At 43.3% G+C, this 23,855-nt stretch overlaps 1 protein-coding gene across 1 annotated transcript in view; it reads right to left on the minus strand.

Moving 5' to 3' along the window:
• The window catches only part of GABRR3 (gamma-aminobutyric acid type A receptor subunit rho3), a 42,011-nt gene that overhangs the window by 9,847 nt on the left and 8,309 nt on the right, over positions 1–23,855 (minus strand). The window contains exons 3-7 of the mRNA XM_014864082.3: positions 19,875–19,942; positions 15,649–15,872; positions 12,328–12,410; positions 11,239–11,379; positions 5,551–5,703 (exon numbers count right to left, since the gene is read on the minus strand). Coding sequence (XP_014719568.2) covers positions 5,551–5,703; positions 11,239–11,379; positions 12,328–12,410; positions 15,649–15,872; positions 19,875–19,942 — 669 coding nt within the window. The remainder of the gene's footprint in view (positions 1–5,550; positions 5,704–11,238; positions 11,380–12,327; positions 12,411–15,648; positions 15,873–19,874; positions 19,943–23,855) is intronic.

A 23,855-nucleotide genomic window follows, 5' to 3' on the forward strand; every position in this document is an offset into this window, starting at 1 on the left:
GGCATATCCTCCGTTAGACATTTTTCTTTGTGGGTGACTACATGCCTGCAAGCTTGAGTTGCCTTTCTCTGTCACGTGTGTTTCCTGGTAAATGATCCCACTACTAAATACATTGTACATGAATGGCACACCCCATGCAGAAGGGCCAAGCGAGATGGAGGCAAGGAAAGAAGAAGGGAGATAGAAGGGAGAGAAGAAAGCACAACACTCCTCCACCTTCCAGAAGGGTTAACACACCCTTGAGCAGCTTCAGAATAGTCTCGCTCTCTCCACACCAGAACAACAGAAAGATGGAATAGGTTTTGTAGCCCATGACACATTCCAAGTCATGATAGTTATTATCTCTATGAGAATTGCCTAATCGCAATGGACACTTCTGTGCTGATTGGCTTCTATTGTCCTTTATTTGAAACACGACAAATGTGGAAGGGTCTTAACCAGCAATGAATCATCATTGTTTTCAGTTAGTAACTGAAATACAGCTATTAAAAAAGTGGTGGGCTAACCACTGGCAATTTAACAACTACGTATTGAGCACAAAATGTGTGCAGGGCACTGTGCTGGTCACTACAGGTGCAAAAATGAGGGTAATAATGATCCTTGTCCGTAAGGAACTCAAATTCTAATAGAGGAGATAGGATAAGCCACCAACCCACCCCACAGCTAAGCTCAAAACAGTGGAAGCGAGAGAGACAACGTGCCATGTGGCTCAAAGACGGGAGAGACCATGTCTGCCTGGAGCCATCAGTAAAGGCTTCTGGCTGTTGAGAGATGGCCAACGTTTGACTGGAGGGAGGGCATTCTAGGCAGAGTGAGAGCCAGAACAAATGCACGGAGGTGAGGTAAGCAGTTAGGCACGGGGGTCTGTTTGAGAACACTGAATACGCAAATTGGTTGAAACTCAGGGCAAGTATATTGGGGCAGGGGTATGGTTCACGATTTACCAAATAAAAACACAGGACAGTCAGTTACATTTGAATTTCAGATAAATGAGAAGTTCAAGATAAACAAGGAATAATGTCTCAGTATAAGTATGCCCCATGCAGTATTGGGATAATACCTAAAGTAAAGCCTTATTTGGTGCTTATCCAAAATTAAAATATAACCAAGTGTCCTGTATTTCATCTGACAGCCCTCAGGGGACCCCTCGGAATCCAAACTGATAGCGTTTACTCCAATGGCATTCGAGGTGAGGGCACCGTGATTGCGTTTTAGGGACATTACTCTGGTGGCAGAGCTGAACCGGGGCAAGAAGAACGGGAGGTGAAATGAGCAATTGCGAGCCCTCCTTAAGCCCAGGCTAGAGCTTTGTGCAGTAAGTAAAAGGCAGCCTCTCTCTAGAGGATGTTACCCCAAACCATGTCCCATGGAGCTGGGGCTGCATTTCTGCTCCCTTCCCCCCGCCCCAGGTCTGATGTCACAAAGCCTTGCAGGATGGCCTGGGCACATAGGGGTCTATTTGGGCAGCCCAGGGGAAGGTTAACAAGGGCCCCACACTGGTCAAGGCAGGAGGAATGGAGAATCCAGGATAAGCATCTCTGAGGACTTTTTATTGAGAAGGCTGACTCTCAGAGTTAGATACCTTACAGCTGCCATTCTCTGAGGGTGCTCAGTGGATCCCTTGGGGTCTCCAAGACATTTTCAAAGGGTCCGTGTAGTGAAATGAGTTTGTTAACAATACTAAGACATTATTAACCTTTTTCACTATGTTGACACTGCACTGATGGTGATAAAGCACTGGTGGGAAGAAGTGCTCTTGCCCCAGCTGGACCAGGGCAGCAGCGGCCAGCTGACCCGCGCGTGGCCCCTGTGTTCCTCAGCTCCCACACTCATCATAAAGAAAATTGGTCAAAATTAATTGTATTAAATTACAGCTCTTGAGTGTTAATGCCCTTGAAACACTGTGGTTGGTGAGGTGAGAAGGATGTGGAAAGCACTTCCGCGCATGCAAGTACAACGCTGTCCTGAGGAAAAGTGCTCCAGCAGCTGGGTCCTGAGCTGACAGCCGGACGTTTTTAACTGGAACACCACTTTCCTTCAGAAGAACAGCTGACAGCAAACCACGGTTGTTCGACTTGGGTATTTGGCAGACATTTTCTCAAAACTTGGTGAAGTAGACCTACCACTTCAAGGAAAATAAGTAATGGTATTTCTTGACAAATGATAAAATTTGAGCTTTCAAGCCCAAACTAGGTGTTGTTAAAATTGTATCCATTAGTATGAGCTTGAGAGCTTCCCAACGCTCAAACACTCTGTGATGAGATTAGTGGTGATATTGATGAATGGGATTATTTAGATATTGTGTAATGAATTATGTAAACATTTGTAAGATCTGTATAACTTGGTGCATCGATATTTTCAAATGACGAATGCACGGTAAAAAGATCTAGTCAGTGTCAGATAGATCAACAGATTTTAATCAAATAGAGTAAAAAAATTCACTGGTATCATTTCAGATTCCACATTGCAACTAACCTTTAAGAAGCTGTTACTTGCTGAGGTTTGGGGCAACATCAAAGAAATCTATGCACAATTATCTGGAAAGACTATCAAAATACGACTCTTTCTCCAACTGCAGATATTTTCCTATATTTCAACTAAAACCAAGTGCAACAGATTGAACGAAGGACCAGAGATGAGAATCCAGTTGCCTTTTATAAAGCCAGACATTAAAGGTTTGCAAAAATGGGTAAAACAGTGCCACTTTTCCTACCAAATTTTTTTGGCTTAGAAAAAAAATTACTTTTTCATGCAATATGTTATGTTAACTTGTAATGAGTTTATTATTGCTATTTTTAAGTGGATTAATACGTATTTTTAAAAATTCTGTTTTAATATCCACCCTGGCTAGTAATGATAGATGTAACCCACAAAAACAAAAGCTCTCTGAGTCCTTAATAATTCTTAAGAGCGTACATGGGTCCTAAGACCAGAGTTTGATAACCACTGGCAGGGACTAAGGAGGGAACTGAAGGCTCAAATTGAAAGCCTCAATGGATTGGGGGCCTTAACAGAATGAGGAAAGTCCAGAGAATAAGTGGGATCTGAGTGTGGGGGGAATAGCAGTCGGCTCGGTTTGGTTTGGAACACGTGGAGTGCCTGGAGTGCCTGCAGGCGAAATCCAGCAGCAGCTGGGAACACCATCGGGACTTGAGACCAAGATTTGAGATAAGGGCACAGATTTGGGATTTACTTTCATAGGGACAGTCATTGGAAGCAAGGAGCTTGTTCCAGTTGTTGAGAGAAACAAAACTGAGCAAAGCTTTGGGAGGGAATTACCCAGACTTAAGGAGCAAAAGGAAGAAGTAAAAAGTGGGAAAGAGAAATGAAAGAAAAGTCTAAAGGAAGAGAAAAACCAGACTAGTGCAGAGCAATGAAGACGAATTTATTGTTTGATTGGTTTTATCAAACCCTGTGGGCCAGGCATCAGCCTAGGCAGTTGACATGCATGCTCCCATTTCATGCTCACAGCCACCTCAGGAGGTGAAGATGAGGCTGGGCCCTTGACCACTGCACTGCTCCTGGATTTGGAGAGGATGCTTAATAATGTCCAAGCTTCAGAGGAAGTGAAGGAGGGGAACAACTGAGAAAAGACAAGTGGGACAGACAGATGGATAGTCAGAGGGGCCCTCTGGAGAATCAGGTAGACAGCATTTGGGAAGAGCCAGAAAAGCAGAGGGTAAAGTATCTTTGAAAGAACTGGAGGGTGGTAGGAAGCTGTGTTATAGGAATACTGCAGGTCTCTTTACTAAAAAGGGGCAGAGGGGCCAGCCCTGTGGCCCAGTGGTTAAGTTTGCACACTCTGCTTCAGCACCTGGGGTTTGCCAGGTTTGGATCCTGGGCTCAGACCTACACACGGCCCGTCAAGCTGTGCTGCAGCAGCATCCCACACAGAAGAACTAGTATGACCTACAGCTAGGATATACAACTATGTACTGAGGTTTTGGGGAGGAAAAAAAAGAGGAAGATTGGCAACAGATGTTAGCTCAGGGCCAATCTTACTCACACACACACAAAAAAAACCCAAAAAGGGCAGCACATCTTTAAAAAAATAAAATAAAAACAATAAAAAGGAGGGGAGAGGGACACTTCTGGTTTGTCTATTTTACATAAATCTGGATAGCGATTTCCTAACCCAGAGGGATCAGATGTAGATGCAAGAAGCACATAATTTCAGGGGCAACTTCAATGCATTTCAGTGTTCTGCATTCATCCCACCTGCCCTGGAACCAGCTTTCACTGCTGTCATTTTCAAAGTGTAAGAGCTGAGCAGTCAGCTTCGGGAATCCTACTGAAAATCATGTTCGTAAACCTTTAGAGACAGAATGTCTTTCTCATCCTGTCTCGAGAGCTGGAAACGTGTCGTTGCTGTCCCATCCGGGTCGACGCTGCCCCATGGCCTCACTGAGGTCAGCCCAAGGCTGCTCCGACACAAAGGAACAGCCACAATAATTTAATTACTAATTCAGATGGTATTTTTTCCCTTGAAGATACTCAAGCCTCAAATGCTTTCAGATTGAAGCTTTTAATAGGGGAAGGGGGGCGAGGAATTATTAATATTAATGACAAATTATGTCTTTCAAATGATTTTTTGAAGTATGTATGCATACAATTTGTGAACATTAACTTAGAAATCACCCTTTCTGGAATGAATTGGGTGATAATTATAATGATTGTGAACCACTTAAAACAATCTTCTCTCTGGATAGAGAGTTACAGGTGAAAGAGCATCAGCCGAAATGAGGGAGTTCTGCCCTGTACCAGCCCAGAGGGCAAGTGAGGTTGACTCCTGAGTCCTCTTCAAGTAGCATGTTATCTAAACGCCTGGCTTGGCCCCTTCCACTCTGCAAGGACTCAATAACTGCTGAGTGGGTCTGAAATGGTTCCCATAAACCGGTATGTATGACAGTGGCGTATAACATGCTAGGTGAAGTAGATAATCACACTGGTGTGGTGACTGAATGAGGCTGGCAATGTCTCCCCACTTGAAATCTCTTGCCAACTAAAATGCCACAATACCTAAAATTCCACTGCGGTTGATTCCAATTTTGGAGTTTAGGTTAAAGCTCCTATTTCTAATTAGCACTAATGTTTCCAAATTCAAGCATCCCCCACTAAAGTAATTTATTAAGATACAGACAGGATAGCGTGAATTAGCTTGAAGGTTCTTTCTTCTAGGATGCAAAGGTTTGTGATGCAAAATGAAATGGACCTGGGCAAGGGAAGCGGAGTTTCCGCAAAAGGGAGAAGAGACGGATTCGTAAGGTGAGGCTGTTTACGCTTCATAATTTCATCCTCCCTCCTTACTATCACCCAGGCGTTGGTCAGTCAGTGTGGCCTTCATACCTAAGCTCTGGGGTCCCGAGGCAAAAGTGCAATTGTAATTTGCCCTGGAGGCTGTCAAGATGCGAACCGTGACCTGAGTGCACATCTCTGAGCATCCCCACTAAACCATCATTCTCTTTTCCTCTCCACTTATCACCTTCTTATTTACCTTCCGCCACGACCTGTCTCCTTATTAGCATTTCACAAAGGCATGGGAAGACTTACCCAGGGAAACTCTCGCAGGAACAGCTCTTCGGTCAATCCAAAATGACACCCACGAAAGCATTACCATCAACACAGCCGGGAAATAGGTTTGCAGCATGAAGAAGAAAATATGCCTCCTCAGCACAAAGTTGATGAAAAGCCTATTGTACCAACCTGTGAGGAAAAGCCGAAGTTTTTATTAGAACAGGCTCCTTCGTGGAAATAAGACACTCAGTGAACTGCGAGCTCCTTGGGGACGTGGACTCAACATGCTCCCCTCGCTTGCCCAGCACTAGCACAGGGCCTGGGCCTAGCGCTCCATCAGTGTTTCCTGAACTAACTTCACTGCAGGCTGCTCAGTGATGTGCGTCAGAGATCCCCCTTCCGTTTCATACCTGCTGTTCAGGAATGAATGGTAATCATATTTTGTGGGATGGCCTTTAAAGAACTTTCTCCAAAATATATTGTGTTTGCAGCATTTCTGCAAGTGGGCAAGTGTGCAAAACCTGGCTAACGACCGCATGCAATAGTCAATAAACCGTTTACTAGCTATAAGGAGTGACCTGAGACATTTCCTCTAGAGGAAAAGACTCACAGTAGTTACTACATCAGTGGATCCCAGGTTGGGCTCGAGACAGGTACGGACTCCCAGACAGGTGGAAGGAAGGCGTATTGGTAGACTGTTTTACTATTTTTATCATTTCAGGGTGTCAGGACACCATATATTTATCTGTGATAAATCTGCAAAAAAATAACCAAATACAGGGACTGTAGGTTAAAAATTGTAACAAAATCATAGGCGTTGCAAAGTTGGAGAACCCTTCTGCTAGTCTCAGTAGTAGTTTCTTAGAAGACCCGAGATGGCAAACTGATGAGACGGGTGAGGTCAACATTCAGGCCGCCAGCCCAAGGCCTAGGCCTGGCAGCCCACGCTGACTCTTCTGTTCTCCCGTAAGTGCCTTCTCTTCCCTCCCTGCTCTGAGGTCTCTCTCACCATCAGCTGACATGCGTTCCAGGAATATCAAATAATTTCCTTACCAAGGGTAATAGAAGATACATAGTGTATTCTAAAGTCAAAACAGACATTATTTTTTAAGCTACTCATTGTCTTGTATTACTCATATCACAGCCTCGCTTTTTACTGTGTGCAATTGAGAGTTTTGATTGCAGCTGTAGTGGGATACCCATAACTCCCATGTTATAGATTTATATAATTATTGTGAGATTAAAAGAGACAAGGAAGAGCTGTGAAAGTACTTCATAAAGAAAGACACTGTTAATGAATGTGGTTTTAAGTCTTAAAATAAATTTAGATAATAGGGTCCTTTCTCTACTCACAATTTTCTGAACAACAATTTATTTATTTATTCATTTGGCAACCAAGCAGGACACATGCTGTGCTGTCTGTGGTTCTCTGGGGAGGGGAGCCAAGGGGCGGTACTGTGGTTGAAGCTGTGGGTCCGGAAGAGCTCCCTTTACCAACCAGGAAGGATGGCGCTGCCTGAGACGTGAGGAGCCCTCACCTTGGATATCGTAACAAAGTGCCTGACTCCTTTTTCGACATTTGACTCTGATAGCTCTCCAGCCCCTCCTTTGGCACTCAAGCGAAACTCAAACCATGCACTCTTTGCCGTGTGCAAGGGAACCCTCACGCCAGCCCCACACTGCCACCACCATAAACCCTCAAGCCAGTCGCCTCTCCCTGTTCTCTCAAGCCATTTTCAGACCTGCTTGAGAGCCCGTCCTGTTCTCTCTTGAAAACCTCATTATGTGAGTAATAAGACTCTTTCTACCCTTTTGCTAAGTGTGTGGAGTCATTGTTTTTCACATCTGAAACAAATTTTGGGTGCAAGGGTCTATCTACCTCCTTCAGGTTGCCACACGGTAGAAAGACGGTAAGTTTATGAAAGAGAGAAAAGGGCTGGAGAGTTGGAAGCCATGAAAATAGGAGAGAGGGGCAGAAATTGGGGAGTCAGTCCCAAGACAAGATTCAAGGAGGTCTTTTTTTTTTTTTGAGGAAGATTAGCCCTGAGCTAACATCTGTCGTCAATCCTCCTCTTTTTGCTGAGGAAGGCTGGCCCTGAGCTAACATCCATGCCCATCATCCTCTGCTTTGTATGTGGGATGCCTAGCACAGCATGGCTTGCCAAGTGGTGCCATGTCCGCACCCGGGATCCGAACTGGCAAATCCCGGGCCGCCGAAGCAGAACATGCGAACTTAACCGCTGTGCCACCAGGCTTGCCTTCAAGAAGGTTTTTACACCTGGAGACTGTCACCTTCAATGGCCTGTTGATGCTAAGGCTCATTCTGTGTTGAAAGGATCAAGATGACCATGTTGATGAAAATGGTGAGGATGACAGCTGCTAGCTAGTATTTATTGAGCACTTCCCGCATGGCAGACAGTTTTCCAAGTGATTTAAACATATTAAATCATGTATCCTCACAACCGTGTGAGGTAGAGAGTATTATGAAACCAATTTAAAGATAAGGGAATTGAGGCTTAGAGAAGGAGGCAACTTGTCCAAGGTGGCATTTCCAAGTGGTAGAGCCAGTTCAGGCCGTCTCTCTACGGAAATTATGCTTTCAGCCTCTGCGTTATGCTTCGATAGAGAGTAATTGTTCAGCGCATTCCTCAGGGGCGGGAGTCGTCTCTTTTTCCTTTGTAAATCTAGCACGGTGCATGAGTTCCAGGGGCGCTGAAGGGGGTGTGGGGGCAGCAGCCCTCACCTGCTTGTTCACACTGACAGGCCGTGGGGAAGGCAGTTCAGCTATAAAGTGGAAACTCAGCTCTACAACCATAACTGTCCTCTGGCTCCTTAAAATTTTAATTGATTGTGGATCACTATCCCATACTGCACAAACCATGTATATTTGAACCTAATATTTTTTAGAAACCAAAATGCTATTTCTTAAAAATGTAACTACACTGGAAAGTCTAGAAGTTTTACTGCATTTCTGAGCAGTAAGTTTTTCAACTCAAGTATTTTGTCTGGCTTTAGATAGACTCTAAAACATGACCAGAAGAAGATAAAAATCAACCAGTGTTGGCCCAGCATGGTAGGGCTCAAAAGGGCCGACAAGCACAAATAAAGAGACAGCAGAGCCAATGCAATGGCTTAGGGGGGAAGCTGGAATTTGGAAGTGAAATTTAACCTCTTCTTTTTAAGAGGATAGCTGGATGTATATTAATGGATACCTGTGCTTCAAAACCTGAAGAAATGTCATTGCTACTATCATTATATATGCTGTCTATGTTCTGTGCAGGAAACAATACTCTTGGATTTCTTCATGTGCTTGGATACGCTTCATATGAATTACATTTTAATAGCGTCAAACATTAGAAAGTCCTTTTCACAATTTATCATGTGCCAAAGGTATTTCATCATCATAATAATAAAGTGAAAAAAACTATAAATTTATATTTTAATATGTATCATTGTTCACTGCATGCATTCCTTTATTTAAACATTAATTTAAATTAGCACTGAGAATGAAAAATCCTAACAAAAACATATCTATAATTATTTATAGACAAAAAGACAAAAAGAGAAAATACGAAGAATGAGGAAGAGAAAATATATAAAAATAACAACATAGTTTATCTCCATGAAGTAAGCTTACAAGGTTTTTTTCTTTAAATTTTTCTGAATTCTTTTCAAATTATCTACCATTTATTCATTCATTCAACAATTAGCTATTGGGCATCTACTATATGCCAGAGATAAACCAATGATCAAAACAAAATAAATGTGTTATATTTAAAATCAGAAAAGGCAATAAGCATTATTACAATTCATAGCATCATCTGTTGAACCCCAAGCAATGTAAACAAATAATGGAGTAAAATAGAGCATCTCTTCTGGCTCTAAAGAGCTAAACAGCTATTGGTCTTAGAAAGCCGTTTAGCTTCTCCTGATGAAAAGTTTGGTTTCTCTGTTAATGATGAAGGCTTATAGATAACAACTGACAGCTTCTCTCCAAGGTCGAAGGGCGGAGAAGAGCGCCTCTGGGGAGAAAAGTTGCCATTGTCAAAGCAGAGGAGGTGAAAGGACTCTAGCCAGGGCGGCGCTGACCCTCAGGGCAGCTGGTGGCACACTTTCTGCCCTGAGTGTGGCTTCAAGAAGCTAAAATGGTATTTTCATGGGTTCTGCCTGAAATGACCCAGAATGCTAACAATCAGGGAAGAGGAGGCTACTTCTAACTTTAGGGAATGGGGATCAAGCATAATTTTAGAAAGTGTCTTGGATAAATGTCGCCAAACCAATAACAGATCTGTTATAGCAAAGAGTATACAATACAGGCCCAATTTTGAACAGATTTTCTTTCTTTCTTTTTTTTGAGGAAGATTAGCCCTGAGCTAACATCTGCTGCCAATCCTCCTCTTTTTGCTGAGGAAGGCTGGCCCTGAGCTAACATCCGTGCCCAACTTCCTCTACTTTATATGTGGGACGCCTGCCACAGCATGGCTTGCCAAGTGGTGCCATGTCCACACCCGGGATCCGAACCGGCGAACCCTGGGTCACTGAAGTGGAATGTGCGAACGTAACCACTGTGCCACCGGGCTGGCCCTCTTTCTTCCTTTTTTTTAATTTTAATTTTTTTTAAATCTCTTGAGTTCTCATTCTTTTTTTTTTTAAGTTCTTTTTTTTAAAGATTGGCACCTGAGCTAACATCTGCTGCCGATACTCTTTTTTTTTCTTCTTCTTCTCCCCAAAGCCCCCCAGTACATAATTGTATATCCTAGCCCTGACTGTCTCTGGTTCTGCTATGTGGGATGCTGCCTCAGCCTGGCTTGACCAGCGGTGCCATGTCTGTGCCCAGGATCCGAACCTGCATAACCCTGGGCCACCAAAGTGGAGCACGCAAACATAACCACTGGGCCACCAGGTGGCCCCAGGACAGATTTTCTATTTGGGGCAACGGCGCACTTGATTGATTTCTTCAGCTGAGATTTATTGAGCGTCTATCGTGTGCCAGGCACATTCCAGGTGCTGGGGAAGAAATGGTGAACAAGGCAGACAGTCCCTGACTTCTTTCTAGTCAGGCACTCAGACAATAAAGCGGCCAAGTAAATATGTGCTTCACGTGGTGGTGAGTGCTCTGCAGACAGATACAGCGGGGGAATGGTGAGGAGGCTGGTCTACGGAGAAAGGACGGTTAGAGAGGCAAGGCCTCCGGGAGGTGGTATCTGAACAAAGCCCTGAATGAAATGAGTAGCGGGTCCTGAGAAGGTCCAGGCGGAGGGAGGAGCAGGCCCAGCAGAAGCCTTGCAGGTGGAACGAGGTGGGGGTGTTTGACTACAAGCAAGAGGCCAGGCGGGGTGAGCAGGATGTGGAGAGAGGGGGAGCTCAGAGGGAGATCATGCAGTCCTGGGAGGTCCTGTTGAGACGCTGGAATTTTATAGTAAGTGTGATGGAAAAGCACTGGAGGGTTTTCAGCAGGAAAGAACTGTGCTATTTCTGTTTTCAAAGGCTCACTCTCTCTGCTATTTTGAGTGTGCAGGACCAAGCACGGAAGCAAGGCATCTAGTTGGAGGAGTCTAAATAGAGGAAAGGAATGGTGCATTGGAAATGCACCTTAAAAGGAGGAGGATCTTATTGACCTAATGGGACAATTGTTTGGATCCAGGTCTCTTCACATGTTGTGGTGCTTTGCACACAGTAGATGCTTAATAAAAGCTGATGACTTGTCCACATAGAATAGCATACCTGTGCTGCTATAGAAGGCGAATCCACTGGATGCACTGAACTCCTCCACGAAGAACTGAGAAAGGGAGATGTGCTCGTCCGTGTTTAGGGACTTGTTTCCGTGTTTCCAGTAGAGCATTAGGTCCTCCTCATTGTAGGCATCTACAACGAGGAAACAGTGTTCTCGTAACTGCAGGCTCCATGAGCTCTATACCCACGTTTTATAAGGCTCTGTCCCCAGTGCTGTGTCCAATGACCTGTGTAAACTAGATGAGGAAAAATATGTTTGCCAATGGACTGATAATGCCCATGTGTTCAAAAAGAAGAAATTTCCAAAGATCAGACCCCGATGACTGGTACAGTGTGCAGGCTTTTCTTGTGCCCACATGGTTGTTCCCATATCTGTGTGCACTGAGGGATGTCACAGCCTCACAGTGACAGGCCTGACCCGGGTCTTAAGACCCCTTTAGTTTGTAGCTCTCTTGGATGAAATTCCAAAGCGAGCCAAGATTATAAAGAATTTTCTTCAGAAACCAAACAGTGTTACAGAAAGTCTCTAACAGACTTGGGAGGAGCAGCCGTGCGGGAGCCATCCAGTGGGCATCCCAGCGTTTTACCCCCATTATGAAAAATTGCCGTCAGCTTCTAAGATGTCATGTCAGAAACAGCTGATGGGTCAAAGTAGTTGACAGGGAGCTGGCTCAGATACCCTTCTCCAGGGCTTTGAACTGGGGTCTATGTCTACAGTGGGGTTTTTCTGGGAACGCAAGTCCACTTAGTGGAAGATTGTGATTCCTGCAGGAACACGAATTCCCGAGCTTTCCAAATTTGGGGAGTCTGTGTCAGTCTACGTTAATAATGTTACCAAGAATACACCTTTTTAGGGAGCTGCTCCTTTATAACTGTGGAAACTGTAGAATGTGTGATTATCAAAGTGTTTTTTCCCCTGAATTTTTTTTTATTTGAGAGACAATCTGCCACCATCCTTAGGAGAAAAAAATCCAACTGTTCTGGGTAAAGAGGTCTAACTTATATCAAGATTTTTACATGCGAGCGTGTGACGGTGTGTTCAGATCACGTGTACTCGCTCCATCAGGAAGCAGGACTTACAGCTTTCCAGTTCAAGGGAGCAGTTTTGAGTGTCAAGAGGAAACCTGCCAAAATCCATAAAGCACATCGCAGAAACAGTTATCCTGTCAAAAGAACGAGAAAAAGAAAACTGCAGATCATTTAACCATATGGCCAAGGAGCACGCAACACTGAAGCTCTCCTTCCCTTTGCCCTTTGTGAGCCTTTCAGGAATAATGCAAAACAGACGTCACCCCCACCATCTCCTATGCAAATGAGGTCAGGGAAGCAAAGCCAGGAAGGTGAGTGACTTGCTGAAGACAGAGTTAATGAGTGAATTCCTGTTCGAATAACGCTTCTGGCTTCACCATTTCCCGGCCAGCCCCCTCTATATTTTCTGGCTCTGATGTCTTAAAAAAAACCCACACTTCAAAGTGAGAAGACTTTTAAATAGGTTTAAATATTTTCTGCTTTTTGGAAGAGGCAAACTTAAACAGTTTCTAGTAATAAAGGCTGGAATGGTGGTAATAAAACCTTTGGGTAAAAAGCAAGTTTACCTGAGGAAGTTCTCTTTCCAGGAGTGCGGGAAAAGCCCAGAGCATTTTCAGTTATAGATTTATGTGCACAATGCATAATTCAGGTGCTATTAAGTTGAGAAGCTTGCATATTGATGAGGATGCTGTTTTCAAATTTTATGTCCTCCTAGATGTTCCCAGCTTCAGGCAGAGGCTGCTGTGCTATGATGCTGCCTCAAAGTACAGACTCTGGTACCCGCCATAGCAGATCAGAGGTTCATAAAAGGCCCCTGAGCAAGTCTGCAAATGACAAAGGCAGCAGCTGCTCCTGCCCACGGCGCCCCCAAGCTAACCAGAGAAGTGGAAGCACTTCATCTCCTGCGGGTGGAACTCTACCGTCCACAGTCTTCTCCATCAATAGACAGCCAAGCCAGGGAGGGGTCTGCACGACTTTGCGTCACGAAACATACTCATTTTGGCATATTCCTAGTACTTTAAAGCTGGGGGGACCTCTGAGGTCTTTGAGTCTATCTCCTTCATAGACACATGAATAAATTAATGACCAAGGAGGTTAGGTGGGTGGTGGTAAAGAAAAAATTATTCATGACACCTGTTAAAGAATAGTAAGGAAGACTTTATGCAGGGGGCTACTGTAATGGGTTTTTTCAGAAGGGAGAGAGATCGGGCTCAACTCCAAACATAACAAGGAAAAGTGGGATTTACAGCCAAGGAGCAGGGTTGCGGTGGTCAGTGGAGGGAAAATTACTCAGAGGAAACTTCAGGAGTAAGAGGGGATGCTGGCTAAATGCACGTCACAGGGTTCTTGCTGAGGCAGCTGGGGTGATGAGACATCACCTGGGGTGGGGGAGATGGGGAACTTGATCAGATGTGGAGGGTGATCAGAGACGGAGGATGGGGCACTCGCAGAACTCATCCGAGCTGTTATACGTGCAGGTACAGTTGATTGCGATGGAAGGATACAGATGAAAACCAGCAATGGGAAAGGAACACAGGGCAGGTCCTGGAGAGACAGGAGCAGGTTCCCACTTGTCCTGCTCCAGTGGAGTGCTATGGACAGTGCTTGATTCTCCCAGGAACAGCGTGTGACAACACCTGTCGGGTACTGCCAACCAGGGAAGCTACCAAGCCTTGGGGTCCAAAATATTTATTGAGGGTTGGTCACTGAGGTATGGCTGCCCTTAGTCTCCCTCTCCTCCCGAGGCCCAGCTGACACCCGGCTCAAGGCCCCCACCATGGATCCCATTGTTAGCTTGACTCTGGGTGTGGCCCAAGGCCGCCATAGACAAAGACGCTCTTATCAGGCAGGACATTCCAAGGGCTTGGAGGTTACCTCCCAGGAGCCTGGCATGGGCCAAGTCTGTCTTTGGAATGTGCAGGGTAAGGACAATCCACTGAGTTAATTCTTTAGAGGACATCCCCTCATCAAAATACGTAATTTAAAACAGTAGATTCCTTGGCCAGGTGTCTCCGTTCTGCTCCTGATTCCTGGAGAGGCTTGACTCCAGTGAGGCCTACGTTACTCCAGGTGTAAAGGTCCTGTTGAAGGTAATACTTTCCTTTAACTGTGTTTTCTATGGACGGCCTCTATGAAATGTGTGGGGGTTGCACCTCTGTACTAAATGAGCAAGGTGTTTTTAATGAACAAAAAGAACCATATTCGATTCCTAATTGGATTATTAGCTAATAACTAACAAATTACCGCAACCTTGGTGACGTAAAACAATGGAAATGTATTCTCTCCCAGTTCCAGAGGCCGGAAGTGTGAAGCTGTAACACTGGGCTGAAACCGCGTGTCGGAGAGGCCCTGCTCCCTCCGGAGGCTCTGGGGGAAACTCATTGCCTGCCTCTTACAGCTTCTGGCAGCGGTCGGCATTCCTAGGCTGGCGGCTTCAATGCTCCAAGCTCTGACTTCATGGCCCATTACCTTCTACTCTGTGTGTGTGTCACATCTGCCTCTGCCTTTCTCTTGAGAGGATACTTATGATTGCATTTAGGTCCCAACCAGATAATCCAGGACATTTTCCCCATCTCAAGACACTTGACTTAATCACATCTACAAAGATCCTTCTTTTTTTTTTTTTTTTTTTTGCCAGATAAGATAACCTTCGCAAGCTCCAGGGAGTAGCACATGGATATCTCTTGGGGAGGCATTTTTTTCAGTTTACCACAGAATCTTTCTGGGATTTCTAAGACATGAACAAAACTGAATTGCTTGTATTTACCAAACATTTTTAGAATTACCTATGATAAACCACTCAGAATGCATAGGACTCAGGCTAAAAGAACATATGGCACATTAAAAATGGGGGATGTTATAGCTTAGTGTCAGAACAAATGTTTTGAGTAAAAAAAAAAAATGAAAAAGGAAGTAAGGAAATTAGCGATAATTTGGATGATGACTATAACTTCCCATGAAAAATGAAGGAGATAGTTAAGAAAATTATTGGGCTAATCCGAGATTCCAAGACTGCTTGGTGGGGTGCAGGGTAGGGTGAAGTTGGTTAGGAAGAAAAGCAGTTTTGTGTACCTATAAAGTTGTGGCCAGACTTTTGAGGATTTCCATAATTCAGCTCCAATTCTGTTTGTCCAAGCTTATTTCCTGTCACTCTCAACATATACCCAGAGTGTGTATAGTTAGACTAGGAAACCATGCTTTAAAATCTGGAAGTTAGAATCAGGAAAAATCACATCTTCTGCTTGTGTCACAGTCTCCAGCATCACTACACAGTCAGCACTATTGTCAGTTTAGTGTGAAGTGAGACCCACCAGCTTTGGTGCAGAGGGCCATGGCACAAGGAAGCCAAAAGCAGTAGACAGCTCTCCCTACCTGAGACTGAAGAGGACATTGCCATCAGGGTGTACACGCGGCATGATGTTCTCCATAGTTGTATCATGGATGAAAGGTCTTTTAGAATGGACAAAAAAGATATCAGGCACCCAAATCTTCTTGATCAATCTGTGATCAAAGGTCATGCTTCTGTTTGTTGTGCTAGGAAAGGAGAGTCTCTCATCTTTCCAGTAGTGTCTGAGATAAAAAGTCATGGTGAAGTCCTAGGCAAAGAGAAAAAGGGACAGGTCAAAGCCAGTAGGAATACGTCTCAGGACCTATAAGCGAATGGCTCATCTCGTGTTTTCAGGTAGATTTAGGATGACGCCGGTGAGCTCAAGTTGCAGAGCCTCTTTCTCACCTGGCCTCTGGTGAATTCTGAGACTTTCTGAGAACTACAGTGTACTCAAGTAGGCGAAGGGAAGCCAGGTTGTAAATGGAAAGCTTTGCTATGTAAGTGTTCTGGTCAATCACCTAAAGAGAGCTCACAAGAAAGGGACCCAAAACTCCGTGGCCCAGTGTCTCATTTTGATCTATTTTCTCATTGTAAATATATATTTTCACTTTTATAATTGATTTTGAATCCATAAATTTGTATTGTTTTTGTTAAAGAAGGCCCTCCATGTTGAATAAACTGCAGTCCCACAGAAGCCTGGATACGGCATTTATTTGAGCTGTTAGTGAAAAACATGTTGTCAGAGGTCCTGGGCCAGGGACAATGCTCTTCCTCAGCTTGGGAGACAGAGAGAATACCACGACATGGTGGTTCTCCAACTCTACTGTGAATTTATAAAAGCGGCACATTCACCCGAAGCTGGTTCCTGGAGATTCTGACCCAGCATGGCTCAGGATTTGAATTGTTAATGTGCGTCCCAGTTATAAGGGGGTAAGGATGAGGGGAAAAAGCAATATTAACATTATTTTAGCAGAAAGAATTTGGTTGGTCAATAATCTGAGTTTTGTTTGGCTCTCAGATGCTACATTTAGTAATTTGTTTGTTTGAACAGAAGCCCTCCTAGCTTCGTCCAAGTCACTGGGTGTGGACAATGACAACGTGTTCCACCTTTTGCAATTACCTACTTCTTGCTATCATTTATTTCCCAACAATACTCGTTTTTCTTGAACTAACATATATAATAGGATTTTGACATTTATTACATAAACAAAGGACAAATCTCAGTAAACTACAAATCAGTCACCAATTAAAGACGAGATTGTTTCCTTAGGTTCAGAATAGAGGTACATCTTGCTACCGCTCTAGGTTAATCTGGAGCATCGGCCCTGTGTAATTTTGGATTAGTGTAGGGGCAAATAAATGGAGTGGTTAATCCATTGCCATAACACGACTCTCAGAGAATGGTGTAGGTGATTGCATGGATTGCTTTAGTGAGCATATATTTAGAATTAGATGCTCAGTCTGATCTGAAGGTCAGTGGGCAGACACTGAGCCTGAAGTCAGATGGCAGACACTGGCGCACATCAGTGATACACCAGCCTCACCACTGTTGGCATTATCCTGAGAAGCAGGCTGAGTAGCATGTTGAGAGAGGAGCAGGACAAAACTTACAGGCACTTAACATGAATCAGGGTGGGACAAGGGAGAGTGGGAAGATGATAAATGAGAAGTAAAAGAAGCCAACAGTGGAGGTCACTGATAATTAGACAGCATTTTCAGATCAGGCATGGAGAACCCAGTCTAGTTTCAGCAGATACTGAATACCAAAGCTAACCTTATTCAGGGGGGAAGGATGGGGTCCAGTTGTGGGGGCTGCGGGGTGCAGACAATGAGAATTTTAGATGCACGCTGAGTCATTCAGGGATGACTTACAGATTATACCAGGAGAGGGGAAATGAGAGCCTACTCCCGGAGTGCAAGACACTCAAGGAAATGCCAGTAAAAGCTGTTTTTGGTTGGGGAAGAGCTGAAACTTTCTCAACAATGCCTTTTTGAGTAGTGAGTAGTGTTGGTGCTATTCCCTTTGGGAGCTGGGTGGTTAAAACAAAGAAAGTTTCATTTAAGGCTTGGTACTGAACTGAAATAAATATTGGGTTAAATAATAAGGACTAGAAAGACATTAACTGAAGATTGAAACAAGATGTAACAGGTCATAAATTTTGTTTAGACTTTTCTAGAATTTTTATGTGTCCTATAATTTTTCACTCAGTTAGCATTTGGATGGCAATGATTTGTTGGAGGAATCATTATAATAAAAATATTAATTAAGTATACATATGAGGAGATTATTTGATCTTTCAATTTAAGTAATTTATATTTTCCAGGCCCTGCTTCCTTAAGAGATCCCTACTTTGTTCTCTCTCTCTCTGTTTTTTACATTTTTATCTTTAGTTGCGGTACTTGCATATTACAAAAATTATATACAGAATGTAAATTTCAAAACTTAATTCTATGAAAAACACTACATTTAACTATAGTTCATGTATCAAAAACACTTTTATTCCAAAAAGTATCCCAAAGCAACTTTTGAAAATTTCACAAGAACACACATGTAAAAGCTTCCAGAAAAGGGAACCAAATGCACGGATTAATGCACATAACAACCCACATGAAATGACTACACTGGATAAACAACAAACTAGATCTCTCCAGAGGGAAAATAGAGTTTGAAATGAAAGTAATTTCCAGCCTCCCTATTCATGGAGGAGGTATTCCCCGGTTTTATTATTAAAACTCCCCCAAAACCAAGCTTCCATATTTAAAGTAGAAAATGAAGGACAATAAGCATTTGGTTAAGAATTGCAACTTCAAATGACTGCCAGGACCAGGGAGGCGACATCAATGAATGAAGCAGGATGAACCTAAGAGAAAAGCCAAGTGTGAGTTCCCAGGTAGAAGGGAGGGCACAGGCCCCATCTAAAGGCTTTCACAAGTAAACTGCTTAATACTTTTGGGGGAGGTGGGAACAAAACTAAAATTCAAACCAAATCCAAAATTGAACCAAACACATTCAGAGCTGCCTCTCACCAGGGAGGACCTGGGAGGGCCCTTGTCACGAACAGGTGCACACAGTGAAGCACTGATGAGAAACGAAAGAAATGCAGCTCCCGGGATGATGGAAAAAACAGCACAACTGAAGAGAACAAAATGAGATGGAAGAGCGATTCAAATATGAGAATATACATGAATTAGTTAAGAACGAGGAAATGGACACTGAAAATTTGAAACTATAAAGCACTCTTTATTTGGCATAGAAAAAGATACTAAAATGGGCTACAAAAAGCTCTGAGATATTAACAAGTTAGAATAATAGTAGGTAAAAAGGAAATACATCTGAAAACAGATAACTTGCTTGTGCATGTAAGTCAGCTGTGGTGTTAGCCATTATTTCTTAAAGTAAAATCCTGAAAAACCTTAAAATTACTTAAATAATAACTGGTTCTGGTAACTATGTAGACAAGGAAGGTGGTTCTAAAGTGAGAGATACAGAATGGAAGAATGATGGGAGGGGACGGTTAAACATAAAAATAGCTGAGGTGGTAAATCCAGGTTAAGGGGGGCGGAAGAGGAAACGAAAAAGCCAGCATACGAAAGGGCAAAGAAGGCAGAAAAAGGCTAAGAGGAAGGCAAGGTAATTACAATTGATCAGCTTCCAGTTTTAGGAAGAGCGGTTTGCAAGGCGTACTCCATCAAAATACAGATATTCCATTGCAAAAGAAAACAACGTCAGTCTCTTCCAGATTTCTAGAAACTATAAGGGAGGGGACAAAGTTTTCTTAATTAAAGTTTTAGTCCCATGAATTTTTAAAAATCCTTTGTCCTCTGCTATTGTTTGCCTACAGATAAGCAAAGTTAATATTAATTGAAACATTTGGAAGTAGTCCACCAAGTCAGGGTCAACTGTCTATCATTTTACGGGTAAAGACTCATGGTTGTGATTTCATATTTCACATAATTATGGTCATCCTTTCTTCTTGTACACTTCTTCCTGGTTCATGTTACAGAGGTCAATATATCACGCTGTCCTACGGTGTCCACCCCTGCAAGACCATTAGAAGGATAAGAGAAGGGCAGGGAAGCAATGGGAGTTGTAATCAAGGGCAGAAGGAAGTGGGTGGAAGAGAGGAAAGCAACATCAACTCTATTAAGCAAAGTAGGAAAAAATAGGTAATATACATAATTAAAATGATTTATTAAAACACCATTGATTTGGAGAATATTGAGTTTCTGTCCTTTCAGAAAAAGACCAATATCTCACGGAAAGACTTACCATGTTAACCTCTGAAATGCTGTCAATGCTTTCAACCTGGACATCTATACCCACTGGGACTGGAGACCCTTCAGAAAGAAGGATGGGTAATATACTGAGAAATCATTAAAATGATTTTTGAAACATTCAAAGCAGAGAGAGATCAATGTTGCAAATAGATGACTTTCAAACTTTTTAAAACAAATTTCTCCATAATCTATTGATATATTAGTATACATTCAATTATAATATAAAGGCACATGTATAAATAAACGCTATTTCAATAGTTGTTACACATTTGCTTGGGAAAAACAATAGTTTCCTTCTTATAATATACTTCTAGTATAGAAGTGGTGTTTTCAGTTTTTTTTGCTTTTTGTTTTTTGTGCTTTTTTTTTTAGCTAACAGTGATTTAGAAAGGAACAATGTTTTGAAAGCCTGTCTAAGAGTACATAGAATTGTGCATTCTCTATGGGAATAGTTGTGTTTTATAGTCAGGCAGTGGAGTAGTCATGGAGTTGATGACTGTGGGATATGTGGGGAGCCTTTCCTCTCCTGCCACAAAATCAGCCTCTCCCACTTGGGCAGTGCCTACGGGTCAGAGGAACACGGTGACAGCACAGTGCTGCACAGGGATGCACATGCACAAATGCCCCTCCCAGGTCATCAGTAACCACAAGCTTCACTGGGATGAAGAAAACATCCTTAGGAATGCATTGGTGAGAACAAACTGAAAGTCAGAACTGGAACAACTTCAGACAGATGACTGCTGAGATCCGCTTGCCATTGGGTCTCACAGAACCACGGTCACGGGGCCAGAGAACCTGGATAACGTACGCACGGGAATCCAGCCCAGACTGAGACCAGACGCCTCCTTGTTACACCTCACAGAGGGTTTCACCAGTTCCCCTGTGAGGGGATAGCGACGTTAGTAACTTCGTTGTTCAGTGTTGTGTATGAAACGTGATGCACATATATGTTAAAATAATTTATATATTTATGCATATAGTCTTTATATGTTTTCTTTCCATAGTGACCAATTCTCAATTAAATTTTATTGTCTCTGTATAGTCCAGAGTTAAAAATATGGTTGAAAAATAGAAATCTTGCCTACGTGGATCCCAGGTGGCTGCTTTAGTCAAGATTCTGGGATTTAGAAGGGTCAGGTCAGAAAAGCTTCTTTACTGAGGCTAATTAATGTCTGGATGTGATACATGTGACATATATGTGCTTACAATTCAATAAAGCACCTATCATTGTGTTTTAAATTTACAACAAACGATAAAACAAGATATGCCTCGCCAGTCCCTGTTCACCAGCTATGACTCCCCCATTTTTTAATGGCTGATGTTACTTTCACTTTATCAGCACAGATTTTCCTGTCCTGTGAGTCCAGACCCTCAGTACCATTCCTCACTCACAAGGGCTCCAGCTGGCCAGCACTGGGCCTGTCACTCAAACACCTCTCTGCTTCAGGCTTCGGGGACGCCTCACTTACATCTTAACCACCAACTACCTCCTGCCATATTTGATCAATTACTTTCTATAACATTAATCATGATAACTCTATTAAAAAATTGTTTAATGATAATCATGATTAAGCATTAACTTGGGAACAGCTCAGTATTATTATTTTATCAGCCTTAGCTCTGACGCTTTTGTTTTGTTTGCCTTTTTTCTTTAATTAGTAGAGATATCAAAGTAGAAAGTCATGGAAAGATCTCATCCATGGCCCTACCTGGACCTTGAGGATGAGCAAATCTTCCCCTTAACTCCAATACTTAAGGGACTGAAAGGTCTGGAGAGGTATTGAGAGGTAGCAGAATGTCCTGGAGACAGTTCTGGCCTCAGAGCCACCGACTAGAGTTTGAACTGAGCTCCACCCACCACCACGTGCGATCCCGGGTAGGAACATCTCCGAGCCGAGCTTCCTCACCTATAAACTCCGAGTGGTAGTTCACCTTCCAGACTTCTTTGAGGACTAGAAATAATACACAGTTAGTAAACTTAACTGGAGCTCAATAAATGACACTAAACAAATGTTATTGCTACTGCAATTCAGCAAAAATGCGAAACTCCTCCCAGGAATGCAAGTCACTACTCCCAGGCCTACACTCAGACGTGGATAATCAGTCCACTCCGCCCCGAAAAATGATAAGTGCTTCTCATAGAGCACTTATTTCATGACAAAAACTGAGAGCAACGTGAATTTAGGATCTCATGACTTTCAGGTGGATGCTAGTTGCTGATGACTCTCTCTGCAAGCCTGGGGACAGTTTTGTGAAGCCACCACACCAGGATATACTCATGCCCCCACTGGACACTTGGCCCTCAGTGTTGTGTGAAGGCTGGTCTGAGAGTGGGGTAAAAACGTGGCTTGTCTGTTAGGAATGGGTTCCCAGAAATGTCTGAGATTTCTTCTTTCCTCCTTCTGGTTTATTCTCTTCTCATGGGGCTGAGCTCTTCCATTTCAAGGGGCCGTGCTTGCCCTCAGATGCTCTCTGACCCCATTTTTGTCTCCTCTGTGCTCCACGCCCAAGTGCACCTCACTCCTGGGTCTAGGAATCTACACTGCGCTCTGACACTCCCCTGAGGACAGAGAGGAGGGTTAGGGACATGCAAAGGCAAGACGCAGAATCAAAGGATTTTGGAGCTGGATAAAAGCTCCAAAGATCATTCTTTTTACAGATAAGGAGCTGAGTCCCAGAGGGAAGGTGGCGATAAAGCAGACGGGCTGACAATCATGGAATTCATAGCCACATAAACCCAAGTGAAAGCCAGACTTCTGTAAATCCTTTCACAGCCCGGAAGCTCAGTTTGCTCATCTGTAAAAGAGAGAAATAAGTACACGGCCCCTACCTGATAGGATTGCTGTGAGACTAAATGGAAGGACGCTTGGGCCCGTAGCCTAACCCCATTCAAATGTCTGGACAACTTACTCATTATCCATTGGATCAGTAATACATGCAACAGCATGAATATTAACAATTTCATAAACACTTTTATTAACTTTCTATATAAAGCATTTGAAATGTGGTAAGAATTCAATAAATATCAACTGTTACGATTATGGTGTTGCTTTCCCAGGATCGCTAACGAGGTAGCAGCACACACGTTTGCAGTTCTTTTTATAACATAAAGATAGATCAGCAGTCTGGCTTTTATGCATGCTGGGACAAGGAGAGTTAACCAAAAGTTAAACATCTTATCTGCACAGTGCATTTAAGATCCATCATGTATACTATCTCATATGGTCATTACAGCCCTCAGTTAGCTGGGTCGAGCCGACTTTAGCCCCATCTGAGCCATGAGGGAATCACTCAGAGAGGTCAGAGACCAGAGACGTTGCCTGAAACCTAGAGCTGCTGACTGCAGGACCACAGCCCAGTACTGTGGCTCCCGTCCCTCCTCTGGTTAGACAAGCAAAGACTCTACAAGTGGCTTTTGCATCTTAGCTTTTGTCTTGACTCAGTAGCCAGTCTCTAGATGCTGAACAGATTTCCCTTTAAAGAAACAAAGAAATGATCATCTCTAAGACAACACAAAAAGCCTTTAGTTATGGGAGATGTAAAGGGTAGGGAGCACATAAAGAAAGAAAATGAGCTGCAATTTATAACCCAAGTGAAACAAAGGCTCCCCTAAATTTACATCCTCCTGTTTCCACATAATGAGTCAATTAATCTTCTAATGTGTTATCAGAGTAAGAAACACTGCGGTAGCAGCTGGTTTTAATGTTAAAGCTAATTAGGAAAACACATTAAGGCAGGAGAAGTGCTGAAGTTACATTTGGCTCAAGAGGGAAGCAGCCTGCGCGTGTCTGTGTTACGGACGGGATGGAGAAAGCGAAGATAAATCAGAGCCTGTCTCTGTATCCTGTGGCCTGACTTCCCCAGGAAGGCAGCCTGCAGAGAGCAGGGCACGGGTCACGGGATAGGAAGCCATTCTGACTGAGACAAGAGAGGGCCAGCAACTGTATTTCACAGACGGACATCAGACTGACGT

This window comes from Equus asinus, chromosome 5 (genome assembly GCF_041296235.1).
Source record: "Equus asinus isolate D_3611 breed Donkey chromosome 5, EquAss-T2T_v2, whole genome shotgun sequence".
Lineage (NCBI taxonomy): Eukaryota > Metazoa > Chordata > Mammalia > Perissodactyla > Equidae > Equus > Equus asinus.